Source organism: Symphalangus syndactylus, chromosome 8 (assembly GCF_028878055.3).
Source record: "Symphalangus syndactylus isolate Jambi chromosome 8, NHGRI_mSymSyn1-v2.1_pri, whole genome shotgun sequence".
NCBI classification, from domain to species: Eukaryota; Metazoa; Chordata; class Mammalia; order Primates; family Hylobatidae; genus Symphalangus; species Symphalangus syndactylus.
The window spans coordinates 91,639,083-91,662,131 of record NC_072430.2 but is presented as its reverse complement, the minus strand read 5'-3'; the positions used below and the strand labels follow the sequence as shown (position 1 = coordinate 91,662,131).

The 23,049-nt window shown below is 32.6% G+C and overlaps 2 protein-coding genes across 3 annotated transcripts in view; one reads left to right on the top strand and one right to left on the bottom strand.

The window, feature by feature from the left end:
• The window catches only part of GULP1 (GULP PTB domain containing engulfment adaptor 1), a 1,103,064-nt gene that overhangs the window by 1,062,864 nt on the left and 17,151 nt on the right, over nt 1-23,049 (bottom strand). The gene's annotated exons all lie outside the window — the stretch shown is intronic.
• Nucleotides 1-23,049, top strand: part of TFPI (tissue factor pathway inhibitor) — a 91,669-nt gene that overhangs the window by 55,749 nt on the left and 12,871 nt on the right. Inside the window, exons 3-7 of one of the 2 annotated variants that reach the window (XM_055289962.2) lie at nt 2,651-2,848; nt 11,328-11,366; nt 14,678-14,854; nt 15,448-15,540; nt 20,841-22,696. In XM_055289962.2, coding sequence (XP_055145937.1) covers nt 2,651-2,848; nt 11,328-11,366; nt 14,678-14,854; nt 15,448-15,540; nt 20,841-20,968 — 635 coding nt within the window. In that variant the 3' untranslated portion in view covers nt 20,969-22,696. Of the gene's footprint in view, nt 1-2,650; nt 2,849-11,327; nt 11,367-14,677; nt 14,855-15,447; nt 15,541-20,840; nt 22,697-23,049 lie in introns of those variants that run through there. The other variant, XM_055289961.2, reaches the window with a different exon arrangement.

Below are 23,049 nucleotides of genomic sequence, written 5' to 3'. Positions count from 1 at the left end.
TTCCTGCTTTGTTATGTGAATTCTGGGGTCCCATATTTAAGGAGCTGATAGGTCACATTTTTATTGGTTTCAAAACAAACACGTCTAGAGTTCAGAAACTCACGATACGAAATTTGATGATACTTATTGTGGGCCTGCTGTAAGTCAGGCGCACCACTTAGGGTCTTCACACCAAATTTTCTGGCTTCTCATAACAACTCAAAATGTCAGCTTAGCATCCTAAAATCCTTAAGTAAAGACAAAAAATATAAACAGCATTTACAATTATTCATAAATGTGCCACTCAGAAAAAAAATTCAATGATTTTTAAACTTATACTGACAATTATAACTTCAGTGATAGAGAAAATGTGTTTTAACAAGTCATTTTGGTTCATATATTTTTCGATTTTTAGAAAGTATTTTTAGCAATCCTCAATTATATTTATGTTATGAATTTCTATTAAAAAGTACTTGTGTATCTAATTTAAGAAAAATGGACAATTTTACCATGAAGTACTCATATTTATAGGTACCAGAAACTCTCTATATGCCTGAGAGACCTTCTAAAGCAAATTATCATATTTTAGATATGTTCATCAACATAAAGTGTTAGCTAAAGGATTTGAAAAAAAAAAGAAATGACATTTAAACTTGTCAGTATTCACCAACATTTCTTAACTCACTTTGATACAATTATTTGTATATAGACTATAGATATTTATTGGATTTAGTGACACTGTTATTGGTTTAAAATTATTTTAAAAATCATGTTGGTAAACACAAATATTATATTTTGTCAATTGAATATAACTCCAGAGAAATTTGAAGACACACAAATGCATATGTGCATAAAACTCAACTTTAAAGATTTGATCAACATTCTTACTTGCTAGTTAGCTATTTTATGACAATTGTGTTTGGTGCTGAAACTATCCCTGTATCATGATAATTCTCTGTCATATGTTATTCTAAGTTAACAAATTCTGGACCTGAAAAACATACTCTTCTATCAGTTCTGTCAGCTCAATTTATTTCAGTTGAAAAAAAATCAATTAACTTATCAAATAGATCAAAATAATGAGATGGTATTATGTAAATTTAACTAGTATTTTTTAAAATTGAAAGCAGTGTTAGTAGTTGAGATAAAATTTACGTGTTCAAAAATAATTAGTGTCACGTGAATCAAACAGCATGAAAATGCCAACTTATGTATAGAAAGCTGTATTTTTAACCCTTCCAAGATTGTCAAGGCTACTTACAATTTTATGACTCATATAAAAAATTAACAATATCATTTCAATCATTTTGTTACAAAGAGTTTTAACATTACTAATACTTGCTATTAATTCAAAATTGATGATTAGAATAATAATATATTATGGGTGGAATGCAATTAATAAAATTATCTAATTTAACTTTTATTATACACATATTTTCTGTTTCAAAAAATTCACGTTTTGAAATTACAGGAAATTTAAAACTGATTTCTTTTGAGACAATCATACTCCAAAAACTTATCCTGTATTTTATGCTTTAAAAACATTTTATGTGAAAATATTAAAGTCTCAGTCATTCATTTTTTTGTTGTTGTTCAAAGTAAACTATTTTAGAATGCATGAAAACACTTTTTTTCAAGATATTTATACTCATCTGTTTAATTCAATATAATATTGCTGCCCTCTAGAGGAAAAGTTGGTTTAGGTCATTTATAGGTTTCAATATTCCTCATAAGAGATTAATAATCAATTGCCAAAGACATAGAAAATACATAGACTCAATATGCAGAAAATATTCAAGAAGTATTATATGGCATTTTTGTCATTATTCTTTTGGCTGCACCACCCACAATTTTCAGTATCTTTACTGGTAAACAAATAGACCTTATTTAATATTAGGCTTCTATTAATTTTATTAGACTTGAAAAAAATTAAATGTTTAAAAAATCTAGTTGAGTTTCCTCTATGTGTATGTCCATTCCCAGGGTACAAAATTCTGTTATGAAAATTAGTAGTTAAATATTTAAAGAAAAAATATATAATTTGAAGTCAAAAGAATTGCCTCATTCTATTTAAAACATAGAAAGCATTATTTACATTATTTCAACATTATTAAAACCCAAGCATCATATGGTAAGCTAAAAAAAAAAGCACCATGAAGTATATTTTTCATAACATCAAACACATAAATTTTTATAATTAGGGAATGGTTTAATATAGTGTTATATACATATGTGTGTGTATATATATATATATATATATATGAATGTGAATATGCTGTTGCTTTTAAAGGGTTGTTTTATGTGTAAAAAGTGACACAAGTGTGGGTTAGGGAGAGAAATTCAAAGAACAGTCCATTAGCTGAGTTAAAAGAGGTCTATCGTGTACACATCCACTTGAATAAAGTTGCCTTACAACTACTACTCAATTCCCTCCCAGCTCGGTTGGTACGATTTAAGCAATACCTCTCTAACAAGAGTCTAGAAGTTGTGCCTCATTTGGTGAATTTATTAACTTTATCTACCATTTTGATAACTGAATAACTTTTTATAGTTTCTTAGTATGTTTTATTGCACTTTTCCTTAAAATCGGGACATATTAAAAAGGAAATGAAAAACATTATTATAGTGTTGATGGAGATTACATGTTGTATCTTTTGTTTTTACCTTATAGATACTGAGTTGCCACCACTGAAACTTATGCATTCATTTTGTGCATTCAAGGCGGATGATGGCCCATGTAAAGCAATCATGAAAAGATTTTTCTTCAATATTTTCACACGACAGTGTGAAGAATTTATATATGGGGGATGTGAAGGAAATCAGAATCGATTTGAAAGTCTGGAAGAGTGCAAAAAAATGTGTATAAGAGGTAGGTTTCTGGGAACCCTTATTACTCAAGACCCTTTAGGGCTATTGAGTCTAATCTATGGATTTGATAATTTAGGGAGAAAAGTAATTTCATGCTATTTTAATATTTCCAAGGAATCTTTTATTTCCACATTTTTAGACTTTCAGGGAAGTCTAAAAACATTTAAGGAAAATTATAATTCTGAATTGTACCATGAAATACCCACATTTATAGGTACCAGAAACTCTCTATATGCCTGAGAGACATTTTAAAGCAAATTATCAAATTTTAGGTATGGTCAACTTGCATGTTCAACTATCATTTTTCATTTTTTTCATATCAGTGAATTATAAAATATATGAGGCCTCATTTATTGTCCTATACTCTTATCCATAATAAAGACAGAAGAAAAAAACCTCAATTCATGTTCACAGAATTGTGAAGTATTTTTAAAATAAAGTGGGTGTAAATCAGCCTCCCAGACTTGTAATCTCAGCTGGCAGAAGAAAAACTGTTAGTCACATTGACTTAGTCTTTCCTTTGTCATCACAATGGTCTCATCACTATCCTCTCTCAAGATCATGAATCTGGAAATTGAAGCTTTATGGCTCTTAATTAGAAAATTCTAAGCTGCATAAAATAGTAGAACTATATATGACATTTAAGTTTTTTTAATTAATGGAACCTTAAAATACTACAGGAAATAAAAATAGAATACCATAGAAAAGAAAAATCACCCCTGATGACCCTTGTGGACTTTACTAAATGCAATGTTTTATATTAATATTACTAAGTTATAAATTTCAAAAGTACATCATATTATATTAAACTTTTATTCTGCATTAATCCTACTAAAATTTAACATTTTTGCAATATTTGCTGATTACCTTATTGTATGGGATTTTATATCTTCTCACTAAGATAAATTACAAATAATTACTGACCAAACTTTTGAATGTTTTTTTTTAAATCTCAGGTTATTCTTCCAAATTGTAAGTTACTCAAGGGATAGAATAAGTTGAGTTGCTTTTATTTTCCTAGTTTCTAGACCAATATTCTACAATAGCATGTTCGTAGAGCTGGTTGGATACAATTGAGGTGATATAGAAATGATATCTCTGGTTAGTAACACTAGATGTCTTGTTTTTTGCAAATCAGGCAGCTCTGCATTCTCACTCTGTTACTGCTTTCTAAATAGCTTTTACTAAAAAGCCTTGGCATCATGGTGCTCTTGGCCTGTGGGAAAACCTCAATGTGGTGAAGAGCGAACTTCTCTCCTCTGTGACTCTGTAAGATGTTTAGCTGTATGCTCCAGATCTGGAAGAAGAGAACAGACACGAATATATTTCTTTAACCTCACAGCACTGATTTCTCTGTTTCCTCTCCATAGATGCCCTAGGAATGTTACTAACACAGTTTAGGCAGCTCAGTGGTGCCTTTGGTTTTTGTGATTGCTTGGTCTGTTCCCATTCATCACAGATTTCTATACCCCATTTTCTTCCATACGTATTGGGCCAAGTATCCTTTTGTGTTGAGTTGAAAATCATTCTTAGTTGTCAGTACCTTGGCTAGAAGCCTGGTTGCCTCATTCTTTGTAATCCCCACTCCTTCATTTGGCAGGCTATTTATTTTCATCAACTGGCCTCTTTCCTGAAATATATACCTGTTCTTTTTATATATGTGTATAGTTCAAGTCTTATGGTTTATCATTGTGCAAAACTTACTCTTTTCTTTAAAGATTAGTCAAATGTAATCATTTTGTTAATCAGTAATAGCCTTGCTTATCATCATTTAAAATATCATTTCTGGCTAGCATGTAAATGTAACTCTCTTACCCCCATCACCTCATTATCTATCAAAAGTCACTTGAGGCTGGCTGCAGTGGCTCACACCTGTAATCCCAGCACTTTGGGAGGCTGAGACGGGTGGATCACCTAAGGTCAGGAGTTTTAGACCAGCCTCACCAATATGGTGAAACTCCGTCCCTACTAAAAATACAAAAATTAGCTGGGAATGGTGGCATGTGCCTGTAGTCCCAGCTACTCAGGAGGCTGAGATAGGAGAATTGCTTGAAACCAGGAGGCAGACGTTGCAGTGAGCCGAGATTGCACCACTGCACTCCAGCTGTGCAACAGAGGAAGACTCCATGAAAAAAAAAAAAGTCACGTAATTATTGTATGAATGTCTGAGTGTTTTATACAGCAGACTACTGATAAGGATATAACTGGTATATAGAAAAAAATATGGCTAGACTTTTAAAAACGCACCTCAGGAGAGAATTTAATTGGCAGCCATGATGGATAAATAGAACAAGACTTTCTCTCCCAACATAAAGAACTATAAAACTGCACAAAATGTAAAAAACAACTGTTTGCAAACATTGAACAAAAGGCACGCAGGATTGTGACCTCTGGGAGAAGGTAAATACATAAGATGAGCCCTGCACTCTCCCCTGCTTCCTGTGTGAAGGCATTCAGAACCACCATTATATGAAAGAAACCCAAGTACAGCATGGTGGTCTCTCTGAAAAGAGGAGATGGCTATTAGAGGTTAGAAAGCGGAAGTGGTTGTGGTTTTTCTAACAATGTGTGTTATATGGTTTCACTCTGTGTCCCTACCCAAATATCATCTTGTAGCTCCCATAATTCCCATGTGTTGTGGGAGGGACTGGTGGGAAATGATTGAATCATGGGGGATGGGGCAGGGGGGCAGGTGGTCTTTCCCATGCTATTATCATGCATGGTAGTGAATGGGTCTCACATGATCTTACGATTTTAACAAACAGGAGTTTCTCTGCATAAGCTCTCTCTTTGCCTGCCACTATCCATGTAAGATGTGACTTGCTCACAGTAAATTGGTACCAGTAGAATGGGGTGTTGCTGAAAAGATACCTGAAAATGTGGAAGTGACTTTGGAACTGGGTAACAGGCAGAGGTTGGAACAGTTTGGAGGGCTCAAAAGAAGACAGGAAAATGTGGGAAAGTTCAGAACTTCCAAGAGACTTGTTGAAAGGCTTTGACAAAAATGCTGATAGTGATATGAACAATAAGGTCCAGCCTGAGGTGGTCTCAGAGATGAGGAACTTGTTGGGAACTGGAGCAAAGCTGACTCTCATTATGTTTTAGCAAAGAGACTGGCAGCATTTTGCCCCTGCCCTAGGGATTTGTGGAATATTGAACTTGAAGAAATGATGTAGAGTATTTGACAGAATAAATTTCTAAGCACCAAAGCATTCAAGAGGGGACTTGGGTGCTGTTAAAGGCATTCAGTTTCAAAAAGGAAATAGAGCATAAAAGTTTGGAAAATTTGCAGCTTGACAATGCAAGTGAAAATAAAATTACATTCTCTGAGGAAAAATTCAAGCCAGCTGCAGAAATTTGCATAAGTAACAAGGATCTGAATGTTAATCACCAGGACAATGGGGAAAATGTCTCTAGGGCATGTGAGACCTTTGTGCCAGCTCTTCCCATCACTGGCCTGGAGGCTTAGGAGGAAAAAGTGGTTTCCTGCACTGGGCCCAGGGTCTCCGTGCTGTATGCAGTCTAGGGACTTCGTGCACTGTGTCCTAGCCACTCCAGCCATGATTGAAGGGGGCCAACATAGAGCTAGGGCCAGAGCTTCAGAGGGCGCAAACATCGAGCCTTGGCAACTTCCACATGGTATTGAGCCTGAGAGTGCATGGAAGTCAAGAATTGAGGTTTGGGAACCTACATCTAGATTTCAGAAGTTGTATGGAAACACCTGGATGCGCAGATAGAAGTTTGCTGCATGGGTGGGGCTCTCATGGGGAGCCTCTGCTAGAGCAGTGCAGAAGGAAAATGTAGAGTCAGACCCCTGACACAGATTCCCTACTGGGGCACTGCCTAGTGGAGTTGTGAGAAGAAAGGCAGCATCCTCCAGGCCACAGAATGGTAGATCCATTGACAGCTTGCACCATGCACCTGCACATTTCAAAACTGATCATGCCTTCCCAATAGTCCCCCAAATTCTTCACTCATTTCAGCATTAACTCAAAAGTCCACAGTCCAATGTCTCATCTGAGACAAGGCAAGTCCCTTCTGTCTATGAGCTTATAAAATCAAAACCAAGTTAGTTACTTCCTAGATACAATGGGGGTTCAGGCATTGGGTAAATACGGCTGTTCCAAATGGGAGAAATTGGCCAAAACAAAGGGTCTACAGGCCCCATGCAAGTCCAAAATCCAGCAGGGCAGTCAAATCTTAAAGCTCCAAAATGATCTCCTTTGACTCCATGTCTCACATCCAGGTCACGCTGATGCAAGAGGTGGGCTCCCATGGTCTTGGGCAGCTCTGCCCCTGTAGCTTTGCAGGGTACCTCCTCCCTCCTGGCTGTAACACTTATTTACAGCCAATTGTTCTTTGACAAAATGAACAAAAACACACAGTGGTGAATGGGCACTCTGTTCAATAAATGGTGTTGGGAAATTGGGTAGCCATATGCAGAAGAATAAAACTGGAATAATGTCTCTTGCCTTATACAAAAATTAACTCAAAATAGATTAATGACTTAAATGTAAGACCTGAAACTATAATAATTCTAGAGGAAAATCTGGGAAAAACCCTCCTACATATTGACCTAGGCAAAGAATTTATGACTAAATCCTCAAAAGCAAATGCAAGAGAAATAAAAATAGACAAATGAGAGTTAAAGTTGATCCACAAGTAATTCTGCACAGCCAAAGAAATATCAGAGTGAACAGATAACCTAAGGAATGAGAAAAAAATATTTGCAAACTGTGTATTGGACAAAAGACTAATATCTAAAATCTACATGTAACTCAAACAATTCAACAAGAAAATAACAAACTACTTAAAAAATGGACAAAGGACACGAAAAGATATCTTTCAAAAGAAACATATACACAGCCAACAAGCATATGAAAAAATGCCGAAAATCACTAATCATCAGACAAATGCAGATTAAAACTACAATGAGATACCATATTACACCAGTCAGAATGGCTATTATTAAAAAGTCAAAAAATGACAGATGTTGAAGATTAGGAGAAAAAAGAATGCTTATACATTGTTGCTGGAAATGTAAATTAGTATAACCTATGGAAAACAGTGCGGAGATTTCCCAAAGACCTAAAAAATAGAACTACCATTTGTTCCAGCAATCCCACTACTGGATATCTACCCAAAAGCAAATACATCATTATATCAAAAAGGTAACTGTACTTGTATGTTTAGCACAGCACTATTTACAGTAGCAAAGATATAAAATCAACATCAGTGTCTATTAACAGATGATTGGGTAAATAAAATGTGATATTTACATATACACATATACTCCATGGAATACTACTCAGCCATTAAAAACAAAATCATGTCTTTTATAGCAGCATGGATGGAACTGGAGGCTATTATCTTAAGTGAAATAACTCAGAAACAGAAATTCAAATACCACATGTTCTAATTTATAAGTGGGGGGTAAATAGTGTGTACATGTGGGCATAGTAGAATAATAGACAATGGACACTCAGGAAGATGGGAAGATGAAAGGAGACCGGGGAATGAGAAACTATCTAATGGGTACAATGGACATTATTTGGGTTATGGTTACACTAAAATCCACTTCACCACTATGCAATATAACCACGTAACAAAATTGTACTTCTAACCCCTAAATCTATGAAAATAAAAAGAAATAAATTTTTAAAAAGAAAAAATAAAGAACTGAAAGAGAAAAAAAAGTGCCAATCAGTAATCTACTTCTTAAAATAAGCGCTTTTCAAATCAGCATTATCTGGGGAAATTTATTCCTGGTAGAGCAGCAGTACAATTAGTATTAAAGGATTTAGAATTAAAGCACACAGGAAGGAAGGAGAAAAATATGAGATTATTGTTGTAAAGTTCTGAGGTTTCCGCAGGTGACAATGACATACATTACTTGACACTAGACTGTAATGGATTAGTACATTATAATCCTTAAAGCAACCATTAAAAAAATGAAACAAGCAGAAATAACAAATAGGCCCATAATGAAGATGAAATTATTATTAAAATATTCAATTACAGCGATTCTAAAGAAGACATGAACAGAGGGAAACAGAAACAAAGAAGAAATGAGAAACAGAAATCAAATAGCTAGTGATATTTATACTCAACTTTAATGATAATTAGATTAAATTAAAATTTAATGGTCCAGTCACTCCAGTTAAAAGGTAGATATTATCACACTGTATGCAAAAATAAATCAAGAACTAACTACATGTTGTCTATAGGAAAGGCCCTTTACAAATAAGGACAGAGAGATTAAAAGTGAAAGGATGGAAAAAGATATAATATGTAAGCACTAATCATAAGAATGATTAGTAAAAGTAGACTACAGGATAAAAAATACTACCAGGTGGAAAGAAAGATATTTATAATAGGGTCCACTAATAAAAAAGACACAACAATCTTTAATGCCTGTGTGTATGGTCCTAATTATAAAACTCCAAAATTTTTAAATAAAAAATTTGCAGAAGTGAGGGTATACAATTCTTCAGTTCAGTTTACATACTTCAAGACACCTTTTTTCAGTAATTGACAGAAAAAGTAAACAACAATCACTAAGGATATAAAAGATTTGAACAACGCTCTCTACCAACTTCACACAATTGGTATTTACCTAACACTGCACACCCAGATGAACATATCGTTATTTACATGTGGCCCACTTTTGAATGGATTTAGAAGCAAAAATCAATAAGTCAGTTTGAGGTATAAATGTCATATACCAATGTGTGTCAACCAAATGCAAATTTTGGGATGTTTTTGCTTGTCAGTCTTACATCTTAATATTCATAATGAAATATTAAAACAAATTCATATAAGTTGAAATTCAAAAGAGTACTAGAATGGAAATTAGTCTAACATTCTCTCATTGCTCCTTAAAAAGCATTGACAAATGGTTTGTCCTGTCTAAATCTAAGAAAACGTGATAATTTGCTATAAATCATTTCTAACTATCAATTGCTTTCATACTGCTATTGCCATACAAAGTATCATGTCCAAGGTTATTATTATTAGATTCCTCAAAGATAATTATTGGTAATATAAATACACTTAAAATTCTAGTGTGCTAAACCACATTGAGTTAGTTGGCATGTGTATTACCTGAATTAATCCTATTTAGAATGTAACAGTAAATAAACAAAATATATGTTCTTTTAAAAATTATATTAATCAAGCATTTATATATTCCCATCCTATGACTATTGTCACTAGGTAAATCAGGAATGAAAATTGTTTAGTGTTCTAGTCTTATGTACTCATTGTATGTATACATTTCTTTCTTTTTATGAATTAAATCATAACATATTAGTTTTATATCTAAATATTTTAATGTCAGGTTATATGACAGTCTACAATCTACTTGAAAACATTAACATGAAGTTGGTTAGTTGCAGTGAAAACAAAGCAAAACACAAAACTTACCTAAATAGATACAGCTATACATACACACACACACACACACACACACATACACACACACACCTCTTTTTTTAAAAGGCTATTGAATAAAACAGTACAATTTGAAAAGAAGTTTGGGTCCGTTAGTTTCCCTTTCACAGACATTTTACTCTCCATAGAAGAATTAACTATTTCAAGAAAAAAAGGATGATCCAGTTGCTGAAAGAGGCTTATAACCCAATTCATATTATTTCTCTCATTCTTTCTTCCCTTCTCTCTCTCGCTAACTTTCTATCTCTCTGGTCATATAACTAATGGTAACCTGCTTTGACCAAAGATTTTCTCTGTAAAACAAATAATTCCACAACAAAATAAATATCACTCAACTTTCCTAATGTCTATGCGAACAAATTAAAACTTCATAGACTTATTTGTCAATTTAAATTTCATTACCTATCATTTAAATTAGAACTTAGAATTCATACTTGGAATATGGTAGGACAAAGACAACTAACATTCCAGTTTTAGAGGGAAATGATTCCGTTAATCAAATGTTAAACCAAACAACGTGTCCCAGGTGCCTTTTGTTTCATTTCTTCTCTACATTGGTAATAATAATGAAGCTTGCAATTGGGTTGAGACAATGCAGCAGGGGAAAGAATAAAGAAAGGAAATAATTCTGGTTAATTTCACTTTTATTCCCAGGTATCTAACAAATTATTTTTATATGTAATGTAGGCTGCTTGAATTACTTTCATATTTCACATTTTAAAAATAATTGTTTTAAGTATAGATATTCTGAACAGTAAACATAGTCACTATGAATTCTCAGCTTTGCAAGTGTGTTAGAAAGTTTTATCATAGTTTCTAAAACATTACTGAAATGAAGTGGCTTCGTGGTTACAGTACACAGAAAAGATTAATTTTTAGAGAAAAGAAAAAAATTCAATTTTTATGAAGACATTCTGTATAAGAATTATTTTAATGGTAATAAATATCACTCTTGTTTGTTAAATTCAAATTCATAGTATTACATTATAAATTGTAGCAATTGATATGCATATTTTTTTTGATTACAGATAATGCAAACAGGATTATAAAGACAACATTGCAACAAGGTGAACATTTATTTGTCTGTAAATTTGAAGCATTTATGTAAGGCATTTAGATATTCAATTTTTCATTTGTTTGTTTGCTTGTTTGTTTTTCCTGGTCCTTGATTCAGTATAGATACTCAATTCTTAAGTTTCTCTGAGATTGATTAAAAAATTCCATAAAAAAGATTGATCATAAACCCATATGACAGATTGATCATGTCATTTTTGAAATGATTTATTGCATGTTTCAATGGACATAATCAAAAATTAGGAAAATATATACATTATATTTGTCAGAGGAGGCTCCAAACACCTTATTTACTCTAATTCTAGTATGATATTGAGTTTTAGTTCAATCATAGTCCAGAGCCACACATGTTATTTTAACATCTTCCAGATAGAGATTTTGATGTTTTGAGTCTTACTTTATTTCTCTGATCTCTAATCACTTGTTAATCTCAGCATTGTGTGGCTTTAGCAAGTTTCACCAAATATTCCCTTGAATGGAAGTATGTCTGTGAGTTGTCAGCAGTTATACATGTAAAAGTAAGTGGAGATAGTTAAAAATAAATATCTAGCATGTATGTATATGTTTAATTGTGTAATTTAAATCATATCATTTATTGTTTTTAGCTAAAAATAATTACTTTTTCACAAATATATCAGCACCAGAAAAAATGTTATCAATGGATCAGGGAAACCAACCTCTTTTTAATAAAGGTCTAGAAACTGATTTGGTCCAATTGTCAGTTATGGCATTTACATTTCAATGAGAAAATACTGAACAAAGAGATTAAATTATTTAACTCAGAACATGAAAGACTACAAAATTCAAAGTGCATTTTAATTTTATTTATTTTGATTTATTTATGTGGGAAAGAGTTGAAAATTTCTGTGACACATTGATAATCTTTAGGCTCAATTCTCTGACCAGAATTGGAATCAAAATATATAAAATAAAGATAATAGCAAAGTTTGTACAAGAAACATAAGTAAATGTATGTACTTACAATTTTAAAAAATAGGTTCCTATAAATACTAAAATAATCTTGACAAAAATGTTTAGTACTTTAATTAAATGAAGGCCTTATCTGTTATATCAAAATGGCATATTTATAATGAAGTTTTTGTCTACAAAGGGAAATAAATATTTTTGTGAAAGAAAATACCAACCTTTAAATATTAAGAACTTTTACCAAAAACATAAAATTAGAAAAAAATTAAATACAGGTACTATTTTTATGTAAAATTATGCTATAAAGTATATATTTATAATTCAGAATTCAATCATTCCTATCTCATATTATATATGAAAGAGAATAGGGCTTTCCACATGAATGTTAAAAATGCTTACATGCTAACACCTATTCATAACAAAGACCTGATCAATTTCGAGTTAACATTGTATTATGCTTCCTAGTATTGGACCATTATAAAGAGATTTAAGATTTAATACAATCCCTTAGAAAGAAAGTTTGGTCCAAGACAATTCCCAAGTATTCAGGCCCAAACAAAAGTTGACAGTAATAATGCTTTAACTTATCCAGTCTGCGTTCTGTGTTACTCAATTTCAACTGTGCACCAACTTAGAGCAAGGGTTATGTATGCAAATTCAGTAAGAAGGTTAATTTATTTACCTGAAGAAAGTAGGAAATTAACTTTTTGATTTACAACTGTAGTTCAAACTGCAGGCCAAAAAAGAATTATTTTACATGTGTCCATTTTCAACTTTGTCTTCAAATAAGTTCATGTTTCCCAATGTAGTTCCATATGAAAAATAACAACTTTCAGTTGTACAGTTTATTGTTTTTTATGGTTTTATTTGTTTAGTTTTAATTTTTGTGGGTATATATTAGGTGTATAAATTTATGTACATGTACAGTTTCTTAATTATACTTATCAGCATAATTTGTTATACTTTTTTGTTTTTTATATGCAATATTTTTCCCCCATCCACTTTTGGCAAACATAAAGTTCTTGTATCCTCTGTTCAGATCATTTAAAACTTCATAAAAGGTACACATTAAGACTAAAACAAATCATATGATAGTAATTCAATGTATTTTTACCTTATAAAATGTTATAAAATTTTAAAGAATTGTTGTATTCCTTTCCTCACATATTATTACACTTAACTAAAAATCATGAAAACATTCATTTGAAAGAACAAGAGGCAATACAGAAGAAACAAAGTTAACTTTCAAATTAATACATTGAAAAGTTATAGAAAATAGACTTTTAAAACTATATTATAGTAGGAAATTTAAATAAAATAACTTTTTAATAAGGAGTTGGTTCTTTTGCATATCTGCAACTGTTGCAGAAATCATTAATATTATTAAATACATGTTGTTTTTTACTGTAAAATACTTGTGGGTATCGCTTCCCTGACATAGAAGAACAAGTTGTTTTAAGATGAAAAAGGTTACCACAGTTCAGTTTTGCCAATATGGTAATATACTTGCAGGAAAAAAATTGAGAAATTGGAATTTTGTTCTAAAAATTCAAGCCCAATATACCCGTGAGCATAATAATTTTGAAAATTAGCTCACTTCTTTTCACAGTGCATGCATGTAGACAGAGCTGGTGATGTAGATCACAGTGGCACAACTTTTATGACAGCTGTGTTTAGCCTGCTTTGGAACACTATCAGAGAAGAAGGATTAGTCTTTTGCAAAAGCCTCTCCAATCCTTGAACATGTATTTCCTTTCTGTCTCTGCATTATTGAAGTCATTCCAATGACAAGAAGAAGGAAAAAATAAAAATGACACAGCAGTAGAGGATGTCCTACCTAGTACAGATATTAATTCCCGCATAAGAATTCAGGAACTTCTAAGGCTAGCCATGAAAACTTCCATACCCCTCAAATCTTCTTTTTCAACTTTTAAAAATTTAAACCATTCTTAATGAAGCAAAGCACTACAATGCTTTTCCTGAGAAGCCACCCTCAATAGCTTGAAATGTTCATAGACCTCTCCTAAATGTTAATACACATGAACATATTAAAAATAATTAAACCACATTTCTTGCCATAATGTTTTGTAATTTCAAAGCAAGAGTGGCACATGGTAAAATAATCTTTTATTCCTTAAATTCTTAAAAAATGACAGTTAATTCCCTATTAATTTACTATGAGAAATTTAGAATTTGAAATGCCAATCCCAAAATATGGTAGATAATTTTAATAGTGTATAGTTGTGGATAAAGTTAGATTTTACTTTTTAATTTTTATGCTTACTCCTTCAATAACCAGGTATTTATAAATTTTATTAAAATCAGTAATTTATTTACACAAAAGAATATTGCTTTCTGACATTTTTATAATTTCTAGAAAAGCCAGATTTCTGCTTTTTGGAAGAAGATCCTGGAATATGTCGAGGTTATATTACCAGGTATTTTTATAACAATCAGACAAAACAGTGTGAACGTTTCAAGTATGGTGGATGCCTGGGCAATATGAACAATTTTGAGACACTGGAAGAATGCAAGAACACTTGTGAAGATGGTCGTAAGTTTACTTCTTATTTCATTTTAGTTAATTTATAGGCATCCTTTTAAAACTAAGGCATCTCAGATGATATTCAAGCTTACTCAGGTTTTGAGCCATGCAAATGAAGATATATTTGTGTGCATTCAATGTGAGATTTGTGACTATAGTTTTTTAAAAAGCATAGAAAATTAAGAAATTATTTTCATAGATCTAATACTTTTTATGTTGCATTATTTAATTTTTCTTCCTGAGAATACTGCAGTACAATTTTGGCACAATAGAATTGCTGAAATCTTTCACATTTATACAAATATGAGAGCAAACAGTTATTGAAAACTACCACCTAAAATCACTTAGTTTTATCTGCCTATAACATTTATTAAAGGCACGACATAAACATTAACTGCTATGCTTTTTTGACCAAGAACTACAGTTACTCATGGAAATATTACCTTACAATTATATTTAAAGATTCACTGTTTGTTAATTTAACATAGCAATGTGAATGAAATTGCCAAAAGTCTGCTTTTTTAACTGTTGTATGCTTCATGAGTCCAAATATGAGATTGTGACAATGTTTATCTGTTTTAATTGGCTGTATTTTTTCCCAGCAAATGGTTTCCAGGTGGATAATTATGGAACCCAGCTCAGTGCTGTGAATAACTCACTGACTCCACAATCAACCAAGGTTCCCAGCCTTTTTGGTAAGAATCTTGTGGATTTTATTGCTTCCAGGAAACTATTATCATGGTAACAATGAAGTGGATTGTGTATTAGAAATATGTTTTTAAACATATATATACCTGTGTTGTTGCTTAATAATGTGTTTGTTGAAATACTGATATTCAAATTGTTTAAGACATTCAATCTCATAAAAGCAACAATTTTCCTAATCTATTTCAAAGTATGCTTTGAAGTAAGCTTTTGATTATGTATCATATTAAAAACTTTCATATGATATTTAACTCTATGCCAAATTTATTTTGTAAAATAGTACTAGGAATTAACAGCCTCAGTGTAAGATGGTAAATCATTGTACTGGCACAGCAGTGCATCAAAGGCAGTCTAAAGTGCTTTTAAAGTCAGTATGACAATAGGCAAGGTCTCTGGTGTTACTCACAGGACAGATTAGAAATTGATTGAATAACCATGCCTAAATGTTATGTCACTCTGGAGGGAATTTTCTTTTGAATTCTGCAGGACTCTTTTTTATGTTCTTGTCTGTTAACCTATTTATCAGATTTAAACGGATATACAAGAAATATTTCCACAAAATGCAGAGCTGAGAAAATAGTGAAAATACTGAAAAACATAATCAGGAACCACAAATATCTGGGCAGTTAGAAATAACATAAAAAGCTAAAAATTCACAGTGTAAAATTATTAGATCCTAGCTAAATCATAAAAATCACATATTCTTATTCAGATATTGAAGATTTTGTTTAGAAGTAGTCCATGTGAACATGTCAAAGGTAAACTTGGCATGTTTATATATAAACTTAGCCTGACTGTGAGGAATTCTGTAACTATTAAAATTGCAATCTTAGGATTAAAATAATAATAATAATAAAGGAAACATATTGTTTGGGCCAGGAATTCTCTACCTTGGCCATTTATCAGAATCAGATTGGCTTTGAGCTACTCCTCTTTACGACAAACCAACAAATGAACAACTAAGCAAGCAAGCCAACAGAATGCAAACAAAAGTCCTGCCCAGGTGGATTTAAGCATTAAAATGCTGACTCCGACTTTTCTAGAAAGAGTCTGTGAATGTTCAGCTGAATCCCACAGTGATCTAATCATTTGTGGGTCTTGCTTCAGCACTGAATGTCACACCTTGGAAATCACAAGGAGGATTTGAAACACGATTAAAGAGGAAATGGAAAGTGTAAAGAGACGTGAGATCTACGAGGGAGCATAATATGTGCTTTTAATAATTGAAACACTATTATGTGAAAGGAGAATTAAGTTCTCTACATGCCTTACCCTCTAGTCCTGCCTCTTTCAGACCCTCCCCAGACCCCCATCCCCATCCTCCCTTATCCCCCTCAACCCAGCCTAAGCATGAGGATTGATGTGTGAGAACTAAAGTATAAATGCCTTTCTATAATATGTTTCTTTCTTATGTGAGATCTTAAAAAATTGATGGCTGTCTCAGGAATTAATAAATTCCCTAAATTGTAGGCATTCAATAAGTGTGCAATTAGCACTTAAGAGGTCATTAAGCGGATGCAAACTTTCAGTGGGAGTTGGAAAATATGATATATTCAAAATGACTTCAGGTCCTTACATTCAATAGGTAGAGCAGTGAATTGAATGCCAGATGAACTTGAGTCTAATTTTTAAATACTACTTCATTTGTAAAAATTAATACTTTTGTGATTCTGATTTTTTTATCTGAAAAATTAAGTACTATCATTGCATTATTTCTTTATGTCTTTCCAGCTTTGTATTTTTCACTCATATTTTTTTATTCAGTTAAGTATTATATTTTCAAAAGCACGTTAAATCTTACTGCTGTAAAATTTAGAATGACGAAATTATTAACAGGTTTAAATATACATGTGACACAGTATATCAGTAAGTACAAGAAATGTATGAAATCAGTTTGCAACATGTTTGAATATTTTTGTTTGAATTATTTTACCAATTCAAGTGGAGATCTGCAGTCATTTATCATTAAAGTGAGTAGAGTAGGTTAGGAATAGTTTTGCCTTAAGTTTTTTTTTGAAGTATAAAATTTAAAATTTTTGGTAAGCATACTGCCAAGTTAGAAAGGGCAAAATAAAAATAAGTGTGAGAAAGTAATATTAATGAGTTTTAAATGGCCTCTGATATGTGTCTTTAGTTTATTATGTAGATGCACATTGAAAATTGTAACAAATAAATAAATGCTTGTAAAAGTAAATTATTAACTAAGCAGTAAGAATTGACAACATGAATTTAAAAGAAAACAATATTAACAAGAATTTATTCAGAATAATAGACATTTAAGGAATAATATTATCGTAACTGCATTTAAAATTAGGGCAAATGTCTCCTTTATTTGTCTAGAAAACTGTTTTATTTTTGATTGTATATATTGGCCTCAAAATCAACATTCCTCCGGCCAATTTGATCCCTTTTCCTCTTTTTCTAGGAGCATTTCCTTCCCTTCTCTTGCCCTCCCCTCTCCTCCCCTCCCCTCCCTTCCCTCCCTTCCTTCCTTCCTAATCTAAAACATGAAACAATGTTGCAGTTACTAGGAGACATTTGATATTAAGGATGGCATAACGTGGATTGCCAATGAAGCTATGTTGTCATTCTTCTTAAAACCTACCTGATTTCTAATCTGCCCCAGCCAAGATGCAGAAGTGGATATGCAGATGTCCCTGTACTCTGTCTAAAACCTAGAGGACCCCTTGTCACTTCTGTCTGAGAGGTTTGCTGAGATCTACAGACACCTCTTAATTTCCCCAATCAAATATAATTACATCTGTCACTGCTTACAATTATATTAATACATTCTATTGTAGTTTAAGAAAATGCAATTTTTTGTTTACATAAAACTTTGTTTTTCAAGGGTGTTATCAAACGTGTAAAGTTCTCTGTGGTATCAGGTTATTTTGAAAAGCTGTAAATCCTTTAAAGTTTCAATTCAATGTACAGGAATAATAATCTGCCCCACAACATAAATGGAATACCATTCTTTAAAATTCTTTCCACTAAATAACAATCTTTAGAGTATTTGAATATTCTAAAATTCAATTATTATTAAGTGAAATATTTATAAATATAATTTTAATGTTTTTCTTCATGATATTATGGAAGCATTTTAGAAATTTAGTTAAACTTTATTAGAATATGACTCTTTAAAAATTGCTATATATTTTTAATTACTGGAATGTTGTAAATGGCTTTCAAGATGTATTTTTCCAGTAAGCTTTCTTGATTCAAGATACTTGAATACTTACTAAGCACAATTCAGGTGTAATTTTTCTTTTGATTTCTACATTTCAATATTAGCAAGTTATTTAGGTAACCTCAAAGACAGTCTTACTCTTCCTTAAACAGATTTAAAATAATGATTTGTAAGCATATCCCTAAGCATGAGTGCATTATTTCAGTTTGATTGGCTGTATTGAGTATATCCATGTAGTCAAAATAAATGTGTTCTCTCCACCTGTGTAAAAGAAATATTTCTAAAGCAATTTCCCTAAATGTGTGCAATTTTGGGCATAAACTCTAGAATTGAAAACCATCACAATTGGTTCTTCTTGATTTCCCCCATGATTGAAACAATGATATAGCAAATAAAAAACCTTTGAGCCTGAAGACATGGGTTAAATTCCCAACTCTTCAACTAATAGCTGTGTGACCCTAAGATATTTCTTAACCTGAGTTTCATCTTTCCAGTGTAAAATGAGGATGGTAATACTATAGTACTAACTTGATAGGTTGTGTTGTGAGGTTAAATCAGTCAAAATACATAACTTTCTTAGGACAGTGCCTGATATCTAGTCAGTTCGTGTAGGGTTACTCATTATTATTATCCACGTGATTCAGAGTAATACACTTAACTGACTAGGCCTTAGATTCTCATTTGTTAAACAACTCCTTTGTAAGTTCCCATTTGCAGAAGAAATTTACATTTTAGACATTCATAAAATCTCTGGTTATTCAGATAAATGCATCAGTAAATATACAGTCTCGAAATCATGACTAATATTTTAAGAAGAATTCATACTAGATCTAAATTAATGCATATATGGAAACTCGAAGAGTTTGAATGTGTTCATTAGAAACAAGTTGAGATTATTGTCACAGAGAAGTATCATGGGGCTTCAAGGTCAAAAGATGTTTATTTGTATAATTGTTCTTTATCTTTTCGACATTTGCAACTTTCCAAACTTTTTGAGTTCTTCTACTGTTTTTCTGATTATTCCAATCTGAATGATTAGTAATTTTCTTTGTATCACTTCTGTTCTTCCAGTCATTCATTAAATTTCATTGCTTTTTATGAAATGTTTATTTCTGTCTCTTCCATTTTCATTCCTATTTATTTTGTTCAGATCATCAATCCTTCATGGTTAGATTCCCTAAACAATCATGTCATCCAGTTTGGAACACTAATGATAGTTAAAGAGGGTGCTAAAAAATTAAGGTATATGTCTATTTTAATGTATGCACTGACATAAAATTGGAATTGTCATTTTGGTGACTCTACAAAAATAGTTTTATATTTAAAAGTATTTCAGTATTTTTAAATCATATATATATGAACATGATATCCCCCCAAAATAAGCATAAACTAATAGGGGCTTAGGCAAACCAGGCTGTATAGACATGAGACAAATAGATAAATAAATAGATATCAGAAAGCTCAGATATAACTCAGATATTGTATATATATTACACATAATATAATTATATATGTAACAAGTAAACTAAAGCATATTAGAGAGAAGAGAGAGACAAAAAGGAACAGTCATATGTAACAAATTATATGTGACTTTTTGACATCACTGTCCTATTTCTATTCATCAATCATGGGTAATTTAGCTTCATCCACTTGCCTAAAATGTGTCTGCATTGTCCGCTAGTCCTCTACCTATTGCAGATATTTTCTGTTCCTTAAATATAACTTTTTTCCGTCCATTCATATTGGCCTCTTCATTATTATTAAACACAAATTACTCACTCTCATTCTAAAGGATGTTTTATGTGATTTTCCCCACCTAAAACTGACTGACCCTCCTCATCTTCTTAACCAATATGCCTTTTCACTACCATAAGGAGGCCTTCTTCCTGTCTCTCTCCCCTGGCTTCTTACTATGATTCCTTTAATACTTGTATTATTAGATATTGTGCTTGCTCTGCCTCACTGCCTAGATTACAAGATTTTTTGAAGAAAAACATAACGTACTATATAGTTTATAGACTTCCCCCACCCTCAGCATTGATCACAGTGTTAAACATACAAAGATGACTCACATTTTTTATTTATTAATTTTGTGATCCACAGTTACAAAAGAAGGAACAAATGATGGTTGGAAGAATGCGGCTCATATTTACCAAGTCTTTCTGAACGCCTTCTGCATTCATGCATCCATGTTCTTTCTAGGACTGGATAGCATTTCATGCCTATGTTAATATTTGTGCTTTTGGCATTTCCTTAATATTTATATGTATACGTGATGCCTTTGATAGCATACTGCTAATAAAGTTTTAATATCTACATGCATAGTAAACATAGTCTTCTCACTGCACCTCACTTGTAAATGTCTAACTAGCAAAGAGAAATGAATGTTCTCAAGAGTTCATGCTAGTTGTGAGCCTTTTGACTGGACCTAACTATTCATGGAAAAAAAGTCATTTTTTTCCCGATTTTTATACATCCCTTTGCTTCCATACATCAACTCTTTGTTTTTTTGTGTGTGTTGTTTTGTTTTGTTTTGTTTTTTGTTGTTGCTGTTTTTGAGACGGAGTTTCGCTCTTATGGCCCGGGCTGGAGTGCAATGGCGCGATCTCGGCTCACTGCAACCTCCACCTCCTGGGTTCAAGGGATTCTCTTGCCTCAGCCTCCCAAGTAGCTGGGATTACAGGAGCTTGCCACCACGCTGGGCTAATTTTTTGTATTTTTAGTGGAGACATGGTTTCACCATTTTAGTCAGGCTGGTCTCAAACTCCTGATCTCAGGTGATTGCCTTGGCCTCCCAAAATGCTGGGATTACAGGTGTAAGCTACTGTGCCTGGCCCCATACATCAACTCTTGAGAGGGGCCTTGGAACTACATCAGCTTTATGATATTCTGGGGGGAAGAAAATTCAGGTAGACTTAAAAAACTACTGCCAACCCAATTCTAGTAGTTGGCCACTGACTGAAAAAGGGAACTCCTATATACCTGACCCAGTTCCAAATTGCCTCCTGCTAGCCTCCAGGTCCAGGGAAAGTAATTGGATGACATCCTGAAGATCCTTTTGCTACTTGAAACTCTATTCCTCTCCTGAATGTATTCAATGTATGACCTCCAGACATACATTCCATTTATGTGGAAAAAATAGAAAATAAAATCTATGCATATATAAATACATTTTTTAAAGATTTTTGTTATCACTAGCCTTCGGAAACAGGTGTTATATTCACAAAGGGCCTAATGGACAGCCAAACACAATCACTGATATAGTCAATTTATAAATCTGCATGAGATTGTTATTATCTCCTTGGCCTCTTGTTGAAGGTGTGATTGCATGTAGAGGAATACTGCAACCATGAGAACTTTCTGGAGAGAAACTATCCCTCACCAACTAAAGAGTTCCACATCCAGCTGCATACCATCACAAGCACTGTTTACAGTTTTTGAAAAACGAACAAACGAAAAATCTCACTTCATCCACAGTCCACTTTCATAGATCTAAAGAAGTATCTTGCCTTTCATAATGTGTTCTAAGACCAAGAAGCACAGGAACATCCCCCATAATCTAAAGATGCCTGCATAGTAAATCTGGAGCCTCATATTCTGATTTTCTGACAAGTTGGCTTTCCAAAAATAGATAACAAGTTTTGGACAGCACCCAGCAAGTTTTCTACTTCCTGACAGGAATGCTGATGAGAAACAAAAATGTGGCACTTCATCTCTGCCAAAATCACTGCCATCAAAATGCAGTTACCCTAGATGACCACTGCCTGCTTTTCTAATCCCTTTCTTCCTGGACCATCTTTAGTCTTAACACAGATAATTTGTTGCCCCAGTCATAAGAGTCCTCCAGAGAAGTGTTTCTCAAGCTTGAAAAATACATAGATATCTTTAAAAGGAAAAAAAATCACAGACTTCCAGTTTGTAAGCCAAATTACTTAAAATAACTTTCATTTTGTATGAACCAGTAACATAGTAGGAATAAATTCATTATGATCATTATACAACTATAAACCAAAAATTGTTTACAAATTAATACCATGCAAGCTACAAACTAATAAATTAATAATACTAATTTGATATGACTTCTTTTGCTTAAAAAAAAGAAAAATCCTTATTGTAATATGAATTTAATAGTGACTGGTATAGGGCAGCTTAGTAATGTGGTAGGAATAGCTTAGACAAACTTGAGCTACTCTATGTTGTGTGTGATTCTCTACCTTTTTTTCTATTTGAGTAATGGAAAATCTTTGCAGAAATGAAGTTAAGAAGTGTTAATACAAAATGGTGGCTGGCTGCAGTGGCTCACTCCTGTAAT